General features: G+C 48.5%; 1 protein-coding gene across 7 annotated transcripts in view; it reads left to right on the top strand.

The window, feature by feature from the left end:
* ATP2B3 (ATPase plasma membrane Ca2+ transporting 3) overlaps positions 1-11,106 on the top strand; it is a 139,126-nt gene that overhangs the window by 2,588 nt on the left and 125,432 nt on the right. For all 7 annotated transcript variants that reach the window (XM_018570128.1, XM_018570131.1, XM_018570127.1 and 4 more), the window contains exon 2: positions 7,925-8,267. In XM_018570128.1, coding sequence (XP_018425630.1) covers positions 8,066-8,267 — 202 coding nt within the window. In that variant the 5' untranslated portion in view covers positions 7,925-8,065. The remainder of the gene's footprint in view (positions 1-7,924; positions 8,268-11,106) is intronic.

The raw sequence follows: 11,106 nt of genomic DNA, 5'->3' as shown, positions 1-11,106 counted from the left end.
CCCGGGTTGCGGGGAGGGGATACTGATGGCAGAGGAGCCATAGGCTCCTTCTGCCATCAATCAAAGAGGGAAGGGGCGTGGCCTGCCACAGGGCTGTGTGTGTGTCTATGGACGCACACAGCCACTGCGGGCACGAGCGGGGAGGAGAGTGCACGGGTGCCTCCAGTAGAACAATGGTGGCACCCGTGCAGGGTGAGGGGAGGGGGAAAGAGCCGCGGGGAGCCACTAGAAAACAAGGAAATATAAACTTTTAAAGAAAAAGAGCAACAGCCTCCAGCAAAGGAGGGTCTCCTTAAAGGAGAAAAAAAAATAGGCTTTAAAGGAGAACTATGGGGTCAGTGTTTTTCCCCATAGTTCTTCTAAGGGTCGCGGGAGGACACAAACTAGGGATGTGACTTAGCTTGGTGTAGGGTGATAATGCCCCCTTGGTGTGGAAGGGGCTCCTTTGATCACTTTGATCTAATTTTTTGTATGGCTCTGTACCTCTGGCTGAAAAACTATTCAAACTATATAGCGTCCTCCCGTCACCCAAAGCTCAGTATATAGGGAGCTACAGCTCGCGGTATACTGAGACGCCGCAACCGGAGCGGATCCCGACATGTCTGGATCCGCCCAGCTGCGTGAGTGACAGCTGGCTCCGCCTATCCAGAGGCAGAGCCAGCTGTACCCGCCCCCTCCCCTGTCCGTTCCTCGACTCAGCGCTGCAAGATCGGACAGGGGAGGAGGGGGGAATCACGGCAGAGAGCCGTGAGTGACAGTCACGGCTCTCTGCAGGGACAGGATCGAGAGGTGAGCGAACGGCGGTATGTGTTCTCTCACCTCCCGATCTATTGAGCCGACCTGTGACAGTCTCATTGTCACAGATCGGCTAGAACTATGAGGCCGAGTGACAATCACTCCCCTCATAGTTCTCCTTTAATATCACTTTAAGGATAGGGCTGTTTAAACTGCCTTGGCTGCGTATATCTGCCCCAGTTAAGCATTCACTGAGTTGGGGCATAAAGTCACAGCGGGTCCCAGTATTGCGGCAGATAAGCTCGGGCAGATCTGTCTCTGCTAATTCTGAGCTCTGCCTGTCGGTAACTATTCTATTTTTTTATTATTTTTTGTTTTTTCACAATGCGTGAAGCAGCATCGTCTGGAAATCCCAGTTTAACCTAATTTCTGTACGTTCTGCATTCATTAGAAGCAAGAGTGAGCGCATCACACTCCAAACTCTGACATGACAAGGGCATTGTATATGGCTCCTAGTGGTTCAATACCCAGAACACTCAACTCAGATATTAACCCCTTTGTGAAAGGATGACACTGGTCTTGGATTTTTAGTGGCCACAGCAGCCAATTTATTATTTTAGTACCAAAGCCAAAATTAACAATTTTGTAACCAATTAGCTGACCGCGGGAGTTAAGGTCCTTGACACGACATTTTTCACCACCAAAATACCCAGTATCTGCCCACACGGCCCCCAGCCGCCCAACACCGCCTCGGGGACTTGTAAACTAACATCAGATACTGAGTAACTAATGATGGACCCATTAAGACAGGGATGCCATACCAAAGACGGCTCCCCACTGTCACTTAAACCTCAGGAGAATATGTTGCACCTCAAGGACCCTAACACCCTGACCGGCTGCAGTGACAAGAAACATAAAAATAGATAGAAAAAGGACAAAGCGGCCACAGAGGTAGAAACGAGAAAAGAATGCAAAGGCAACAAGGCAAATATCGCAAACAGGGCGGGAGGGCAGGGACCTGTCTTCACCGAGACTGGAACTTTCCTTCCCTGGGGAGCCGCCTATACCCCACCTCACCGGACCCTGGCCAATCAGGTGAGCGACACTTAATGACCACCCCCTCCTTGAACGAGCAACTTAACCCTTGCCTACGTCTGCTGTTCCTGGCCTGACTGAACAGTACAATGACCATTCAGTTCTGCAGATTAATTATATTGAGGAAGTCTAGTGTTCAGGTGAACATCAGGCCACCTTTTCGGGATATCTTCTTTAAGCAGGGCCGGATTTCCCACAGGGCCAACCACGGCCCGGCCTCGGGGCAGCAGGGAGTAGAGGGGCAGCAGGGAGTAGAGGGGCAGCAGGGAGCAGAGGGGCAGCAGGGAGTAGAGGGGCAGCAGGGAGCAGAGGGGCAGCAGGGTGTGGAATTCCTATCTCCCAATGCCCGGGACACGCAGTTCCGGGCGCCGGGCGGGTAATTGTTTTCGACATTTAGCCCGGCTTTGGACAAGCAGAGCTAAATGTACAGCAGGGGAGCCGCCGCTTGTTTTGTACAGGTCTGCCATTCTACATGGTGGTGGGGGGGTTGGCAGGTAGGGGGGCGCATTGAGGAACCTGGCCTTGGGGCAGCAGAGAGACTAAATCCGGCCCTGCCTTTAAGTAAGGAAACTTGAGCACCCAGAAGAAGATCCATGTTTCCCCGAATAATCTGGCCACTCGGTGTATATAATAATCCGGCCACTCGGGGTATATAATAATCCGGCCACTCGGTGTATATAATAATCTGGCCACTCGGTGTATATAATAGTCCGGCCACTCGGTGTATATAATAATCTGGCCACTCGGTGTATATAATAGTCCGGCCACTCGGTGTATATAATAATCTGGCCACTCGGTGTATATAATAGTCCGGCCACTCGGTGTATATAATAATCTGGCCACTCGGTGTATATAATAGTCCGGCCACTCGGTGTATATAATAATCTGGCCACTCGGTGTATATAATAGTCCGGCCACTCGGTGTATATAATAATCTGGCCACTCGGTGTATATAATAGTCCGGCCACTCGGTGTATATAATAATCTGGCCACTCGGTGTATATAATAGTCCGGCCACTCGGTGTATATAATAATCTGGCCACTCGGTGTATATAATAGTCCGGCCACTCGGTGTATATAATAATCTGGCCACTCGGTGTATATAATAGTCCGGCCACTCGGTGTATATAATAATCTGGCCACTCGGTGTATATAATAGTCCGGCCACTCGGTGTATATAATAATCCGGCCACTCGGGGTATATAATAATCCGGCCACTCAGTGTATATAATAATCCGGCCACTCAGTGTATATAATAACCATTGTTCCAAAGAATAGTGCCTAAGGGTCTGCAGCCAAAAATGGCATTGCTAACCGTAGCCGTGTGTTTTCTTTCCGGATTTCATTGGCTGTGTCAATAGACAGCCACGTAGAACGGCAGAAGGCTTCCACCGAGCAGCTTGGAGGTATTTTGTTGCGTAATAGCTTGTACACTTACCAGCCATTTGTCTTTAATTGGTTTGTAATCTTTTAGGCCCGTTCAGCGCACCTGCGACAGAACAGATGTGGTGGAACTACAAGGCCTGGCAATGCTTCTCCAGCCTTCAGATCTCCACCGGCTGTAGAGCCACAAAGCCAGCGGCATGATGTGCCAGGCTTTGGTTCTAGTTCTACAAAGGTTACCACGCAAAAGATGATGAAGCTTCCAGCGCATTGTCTAATTTAGTGGTTTTCTTTGAGCTATTAGACCTTCATGTTGTGGCAGCAATGGCGTAGACTAGGGATGCACCGATACCACTTTTTTTAAGACCGAGTACCGATACTTTTGATCAAGTACTCGCAGATACCAATTGCCGATACTTTTTCTTAAAGGGACAGGTCACATTTTTTTTCTAAAGCAATACAAACTAATGCTTTAAGGTCACTTTCTTAATATTATGATTCATGAGATGAAGAGGGAGCATGACGCCGGCTTCCCGGCCAATCAGAATGCCGGGCGCTGCGTCATTACACGGTGCCCGGCTTCCGGATTTGCTAGCTTCCTGACCAATCGGGAAAGCCGGGCAGCGCGTCATTGCACGCTACCCAGCTTCCTGATTGGCTCCATGCTCTCTCATCACAAGTGACGAGAGAGCATGGAGCCGTTTCCTGGCCAATCAGGAAACCGGGCAGAGTGTAATGATGCGCTGCCCGGCTTCCTGATACAGGAAGTACTCGTGCTAGGTATCGGAGCATTTGGGCGAGTACGAGTACTCACCCAAATACTCGGTATCGGCACTAGTATCGGTGCATCCCTAGCGTAGACTACAACAGAGGTCTAAGGTACTATGGCAGCCGCAGATGAGATTAAAAAAAAAATGGGACATTGTCACATATATAAGATGGGTTGTGCTACTATGAGAAGATATAGTCCTGATAGTTCTAGCCGACCTGTGACAATGAGACTGTCACAGGTCGGCTCAGTAGATCAGGAGGTGAGCGAACACATACCGGCGTTCGCTCACCTCTCGATCCTGTCACAGCTCTCTGCCGTGACAGTGGAGGGGCTGGATTCCCCCCGCTCCGATCCTCCAGCGCTGACTGGCGGAACGGACGGGGGAGGGGGCGGGTACAGCCTCTAGATAGGAGGAGGCAGCTGTCACTCACGCAGCTGGGCGGATGCCGGCACAATTGTCGGGATCCGCTTCAGCTGCGGCGTCTCAGTATACCGCGAGCTGTAGCTCCCTATATACTGAGCCTAGGGTGACGGGAGGACGCTAGTTTGTGTCCCCTCCCGTTACCCTAAAGAGAACTACGGGGGAAAGCCCTGACCCCATAGTTCTCCTTTAATATGTTGAACCCTCTAAATGTATTAATGTAATGCGGTCAGGCTGCAGATATACTACTAAATCTGCCTTTTATTTCCTAAGGGCTGATGCAAGGGTTAAAAAAAAAACCCGTGATCTGCCAGCATGTAGGAGAGTCGGACGCTTTTCTTAACACACCTCGACTCTCCTGCATCCCAACATGCCCTATTGAGCGCTGCCCTTTTCTTCGGGGTGTCCACGGAGAGTGTCGTAGAGGTGAGCTGCTGCTTGTTCGTGGGAGCAGCAGTCGCATTTTCCCATTGCTGCCGGAAAAGTATAGTTTAACCTTTGCTGCAGCCCTTAGCAGATTAAAAAAAGAGGCATACTCATTGCTATAAATGCGGCCTGACTGCATTGCAGTAATAAAATAAGAGGTTTCTATTGGGTTTTAACACAGAATTATAAAATACACCACCTGGGCCAAAAAAAAAGTCACCACTTGGATTTCGGTCAGTGTTATGATCTGTGGTTGCTTCAGTTGGTCAAGTCTAGGTTCAGCAACGTTATGTGCCCAAACAATGAGGTCAGCTGCCGCCCTGAATATACTGAATGACCAGGTTTTTCTATCCTTAATCCTCTAATCCTTAGGCAGCTCCAAACAAAGTTTTAAACAATCAGACTTCTGGAAACTCATATAGATATTTGGTAGATGTTGAAGGGTTACACCACTTGACAATTTCCTATACTCCTCAAGAACACTGTTGGTGAGTTCCTGGGTTTCCACACCTGCTGTGGCTATTATAACTCTACCTGGTGATTTCTTTCGTTATTACATACACTGCCAGGCCAAAAATAAAATTTAATAATCGGCTAACTAATCGATTTTGAAAATAATCGTTAGCTGCAGCTCTAAAGTTCACCACCTGGATTTCGGGCAAATTTATGATCTGGGGTTTGCTTCACATGATCAGGTCTAGGTTCAGCAACGTTATGTGCCCAAACAATGAGGTCGGCTGCCGACCTGAATATACTGAATGACCAGGTTTTCCTATCAATGGGATTTCCCCTTCCCCTGATGGCACATTGCCCATATTCCAAGATGACAATGCCTCAAACTGTGAAAGAGTGGTTCAGGGAGCATGAGACATCATTGTCACACATGGATTGGCCTCCACAGAGACCAGACCTTAACCCCATTGAGAATCTTTGGGATGTGCCGGAGAAGACTCTACGCCGTGGTCCGACTCTCCCATCATCACTACAAGATCTCGGTGAAAAATGAATGCAACTCTGAATGGAAATAAATGTTGTGACATTGTATAAGCTTACCGAAACGACTCCACGAGGAATGCGTGCCGAAATCAAAGCTTAAGGTGGTCCACCAAAATATTAGAATGTGTGACTTTTTTTGGCCAGGCCGTGTATATAATATTATTTGGTCAGGAGAGTCATCTCACTTGAACTGAGAGACAGAGCGGGAGCTGACCATGGAAATAGATAGAGAGGGTGGAGTGGGAGCTAATCATAGACCAATAGATAAAGAGACAGAGCAGGAGATGACCATGGCACAGTATGGAAAGAGATAGAGAGGGTGGAGTGGGAGCTAATCATAGACCAATAGATAAAGAGACAGAGCAGGAGATGACCATGGCACAGTATGGAAAGAGATAGAGAGGGTGGAGTGGGAGCTAATCATAGACCAATAGATAAAGAGACAGAGCAGGAGATGACCATGGCACAGTATGGAAAGAGATAGAGAGGGTGGAGTGGGAGCTAATCATAGACCAATAGGTAAAGAGACAGAGCAGGAGATGACCGTGGACCTTAAAGAGGAAGGAAGGAGGCAGTGATGCTGATTGTGAGCTAGACGGATAGGTGGAAGAGGCAGAATGGCAAGTCATTGTGTACCAGGAAGGCAGACAGAGGCAGAGTAGAAGCTGATCATTGCAGGGGATGGGCATGAGAGAGGAGTGACAATTATTATGGTCCATTGGAAGAGGAGGCAGAGCTGAAACTGACCATGAACCTAGGGAGGAAAGAGAGAGGAGACATAGACATATGAGCTGATGAGTCACATAGAGGGAAGAGCAGGGAGGAAGTGTGGGATCCTATAGTTGTCAGGTGATAGAAGAGGCTGATTATGGACCAGTAGGAGAAAGGTTGGAGTGGGTGCTGAGCTGTTCTGATTGATAGAAAGTAGAGAGGAGAGACAACCCGGGAGAGGTTGCAGAGCTGGAGCTAGTGGGTGGAAGAAGAGAGGGTAGGCCGAGGACCAGTAGGAAGGAGCTGGGCTTAGCACATACATACAGTATTTGTAAAGTGTCAGGTGACATTTCATATATGCTTGGGAGTTTGTCTCCACTGTAGCAGGAAGAGCACAATGGGGACAGAGTTCGGAGACTGCATACTGTAGAAAGGAAAGCATTGTGGATAATGGGAGTCACAGGATGCCAGAGCCACTGGAGCACAAAAGCCATGACAAGGCATTAGCCAAAAGGTACCAAGTTCACGTCAAGGCACGGTACGAGTCACATCATTCCAGAGGGGGTGATAAATAAAAGATGGAGCATGCACTTTTCTGCTACATTCAGTCTTGATGGTGGAATCCTTCAGCAGTGAAAGCGGGAGTTACAATATGTCTTCATAGCACACAGGAGGAAGGACTGAGACTCACATGTGCTGTGAGCAGCTGGTAAGGACCGACCGCTCAGATTTAAGTAGTAACTGGAAGCTGCAATCTCCTTAAAAATAATTTATTAAGTCACCAATTGTGTCAATTTGTCATTTTTCTGATTAACCTCGTTAGCACCTACAGGCAAACCCTATTCTTGGCCAATATGTGTATTATTTGATATGTGTCATCACAGCGGTGCGGGTTGGAGGTGAGTATTGGCACTGTTGCCGTGTACAACAAAGGGGTCAGCCAAAGGATTGCCCCATTGTCATGGTGATGGTGCTATTGGGACAGATGCATCAGCCACTGTGAAGCTGCCGTGGTGACAGATGGCTCTGTTATGTTGTCATGGTGACAGAGGGGAAAAACCCTATTGCCATAGTCATAGGAGGACTGCCTCTTCTGCACATTACAACAGAGCGTCTGAGCATGGCCTTACTGACCATGAAGGGGTTGTACCCATTGCAGTTAGGTTGGACTTGATGGACTAATGTCTTTATTCAACCTCAAATACTATGTAACTATGTAACTATGTATGTAGTGCCAAAGTAGGGATCAGGCATGGTGCCACTCCCGAAATTAATATTCTGGTATCTGGGTTTCCTTAAGAAGACATTGGACCTGTGTATGTGACTGGAGATGGAGACACGTCTGTCACACGCTCTTATCTATTATTTGCTTTGTTTTTTTCCAGGCCCATCATCTATCCGGCACACCCACTGATACTGAAGCCTGAAGACTGTGGCCACCAGTTTTGGAAAAAAACAGAATACGCACACTCACTCACACCGATAACTACTCTCCATCGGCCAGGAAGTAACATCAGCGAGTCAAGATGGGAGATTTGAACAGTTCAGTGGATTTTTACCCAAAGAACCAGCGGAGAGAGCAGAATCATGCCGGAGGCTTCGGCTGCACTTTACAAGAGCTGCGCTCTCTCATGGAGCTGCGAGGAGCAGAGGCCATTCAAAAAATACAAGATAGTTATGGTGACGTCCATGGCCTGTGTAGGAGACTTAAGACTTCCCCAACTGAAGGTAAAGTCCTCGCTTCAAATTCAGCCCGGTGTGGTGAACCATAATGTGTTCTCAGTGCAATGTGCGTAGAAGGGTAATATGTGGCTGGATGGTGATGCCATAAAAGAGAGCATAGGGCAAGCTCAGTCTTGGTGATAGTACGGGAGAGTGTGCGCAGAGTAGTCCCATGGTTAATCTGAGATTGGACTGCGATGTTCCATGAGCACAGTCAGGGCCGGATTTACCCTCTCTGCTGCCCCAAGGCCAGGTTCCTCAATGCGCCCCACTGTATGCAAGCTGCATACAAGTGATCTCGGTGACATTGCCGAGATCACGTGTACAAAACAAGCAGCGGCTTCCCCGCTCTACATTCAGCCCTGCTTGCTCAAAGCCGGACTATATGTAGAAAACAACTACCCGCCCCGTGCCTGGAACTACATGTCCTGAGCGCCGGGAGCTAGGAATGCCACACCCCTGCTGCCCCTCTAGTCCCTGCTGCCCCAAGGTTGGCCTTGTGGGAAATCCGGCCCAAAGCACAGTGCTTTCACATGGCTTATAGTACAAGTTGAAATGCCCCTTGGCTAGGATAGTCAACCTGGGACCTATGTTATTGGTAGCCAATGGAAGTGCATGACATCCTTGCTTGACTTCCTTGCTTGCTTGACTTTATATGTGTATAGATGTTGTTCAGGTGGGTTGAAAAAAACATGTCTTTGGTCATGGAGAAGCTTTCTCCTTGTTACCTGCAGCTTTGGATGGCAAAGACCACGTCATTCCGTCACTCTGATTGGGCCACATATAAGTAAAACAAATCTGTCCACTTAGTTTCGTGTTTATAACCAGCTTTAGTCTGCCAATGGATGGTGGTACCACATTAGACTATGACCGAGTGACCCTCACGCCGGTCCATAATGTGTTGAAAGATTTGGTCAGTTGTTGGCCGTAATTATCCATTACAATATGACCGGACAGTGATATCAGAAGGTGAGGGCACTGCCGTTATACAGCAGATGTAGAATGTTGTCCCGTGGTTGTATAGGGATGGTGGTAGGTGTCCTGTTGTTATATAGGGAGTGTTTTAGTCCCGAAGGAAATGCACATTAAAGGCATACACGTCATGCACATGTGTCTCTGTGAAGTCAACCAAAGGCCTTAAATCATGAGCCACCATTCTGCTTTTGAAGCTGGGCTGCATTGGCAAGAACATCTAACCAGTGACTGGACAATAGTAAACAATGGGCAGAAGGTCTATTGAGTTTGGTCTGCAGCAATGCAACGTCCCAACCGCTGATGTGTAAACTGCGCTCTTCAGCTCACTGCATTAATTTAAACCTTCCCCTAGAGCAGAGGAGGACAAATCAATATGGAGGTCAGGAGCCATTCTACCCAATCCAAGACAAAGTAAGATACTTTTAGGAACCAACTCTATTGATCACAGCTAGAGTAAACCTCAAAAATTGGGTGCCAGCTGTTATTTTTAGGGCGTATTAGGGCTACCTAGCTCCTGGGATTTGTCCAGCCCTCCCTTAAAGGAGAACTATGAGGTCAGTGTTTTTCCCCATAGTTCTCCTCAGGGTCATGGGAGGACACAAACTAGCGTCCTCCCGTCACCCTAGGCTCAGTATATAGGGAGCTACAGCTCGCGGTATACTGAGACGCCGCAGCCGGGACGGATCCCGACATTACTGTCTGCATCCACCCAGCTGCGTGACTGACAGCTGGCTCTGCCTATCTAGAGGCAGCTCTAGATAGGCAGAGGAGAGAAAGTGTGAGAGCCGGCGAGCGCTGCGGTAGGAGAGCGCTGTGAGTGGCCGGCGTCTCCTCCCACACCGCTCAGCCTTCTATCACACTCTGGCAGAGCGGTGTGGGGGCGGAGCTGTCACAGGAGGCTGAGCTCTCCTCCCCCGCACCGCTCACTCAGCCACCTGTGACAGCGTATCAGAGAGGAGAGCGGGTACAAGCAGTCATGTGTTCAGAGATCGCTGAGTGTTTGTAGATAACTGAGGACAGAGTATGGTTACTATATCCTCATTGATGAATGAATGGGAAGTGATCTACATCACATCTACATCACTTCCTGTTCATTCATGATCGTGGTTATAGTAAACAAACTCTGTCCTCATGTTATGAATGATCAGGAACACTCAGTATAGAGGATCCCTGTTCATTGATAACAGGGGCAGCGGAAAAAGAAATTGAGGGCTCTGTGTGTCTCTGAGGACTCTGTGTGTCTCTGCAGGCTCTGTGTGTCTCTGAGGGCTCTGTGTGTCTACATACAGCACAGTAATGACGTCACTGCTACTTTTTACAAGGTAACAACCGGGTTTGCAAAGGCATGTGGAGCACACAGTTTATATCCGTTGCAGCCGTCGAGGAATGTATGTAAATGAAAGTTACTGTGCCGGCTTTGATTATTGCTGGCGAACAGAGCAATGCGTCTTCTTGCGGTTAATCGCATGCCGTTCGTGTTTTATTTTACGCAAGCCCTCAGTGTGACAGCTCTTCATTGTACCCCCCCACCCCACCCGTACCTCCTGCCCTCGGGGAGGAACGGTAAGTACAGCACAAGACTAATAAGCCGAGCAGGTTTATTAGCAGAGAGAGAGAGAGAGAGCAGAGCTCAGCTAGAACGCCAATATCATAAATTTGTGTAATAAATGGCTCACAGAGAGAAATAAGACGTTTCAGCCCTCGGGGAGCGCCATCAAGGGATGTACAGCGCCGGTATAATTCAATGAAAAAATAAGACAAGCACAACTGATCGCGTCTCCAGTAACAATAAACATGAGAGCCGAGTTGTCTTTAATGTCAACAGGTCCCTAAAGTGTCATGAAAGCCGCGTCCTGATGAAGACGTCTCT

This window comes from Nanorana parkeri, unplaced genomic scaffold, assembly GCF_000935625.1.
Source record: "Nanorana parkeri isolate BGI_ZX_2015 unplaced genomic scaffold, ASM93562v1 scaffold1461, whole genome shotgun sequence".
NCBI lineage: Eukaryota > Metazoa > Chordata > Amphibia > Anura > Dicroglossidae > Nanorana > Nanorana parkeri.
The sequence above is the reverse complement of the archived record's forward strand: the minus strand, read 5'-3'. Positions and strand labels throughout refer to the sequence as shown.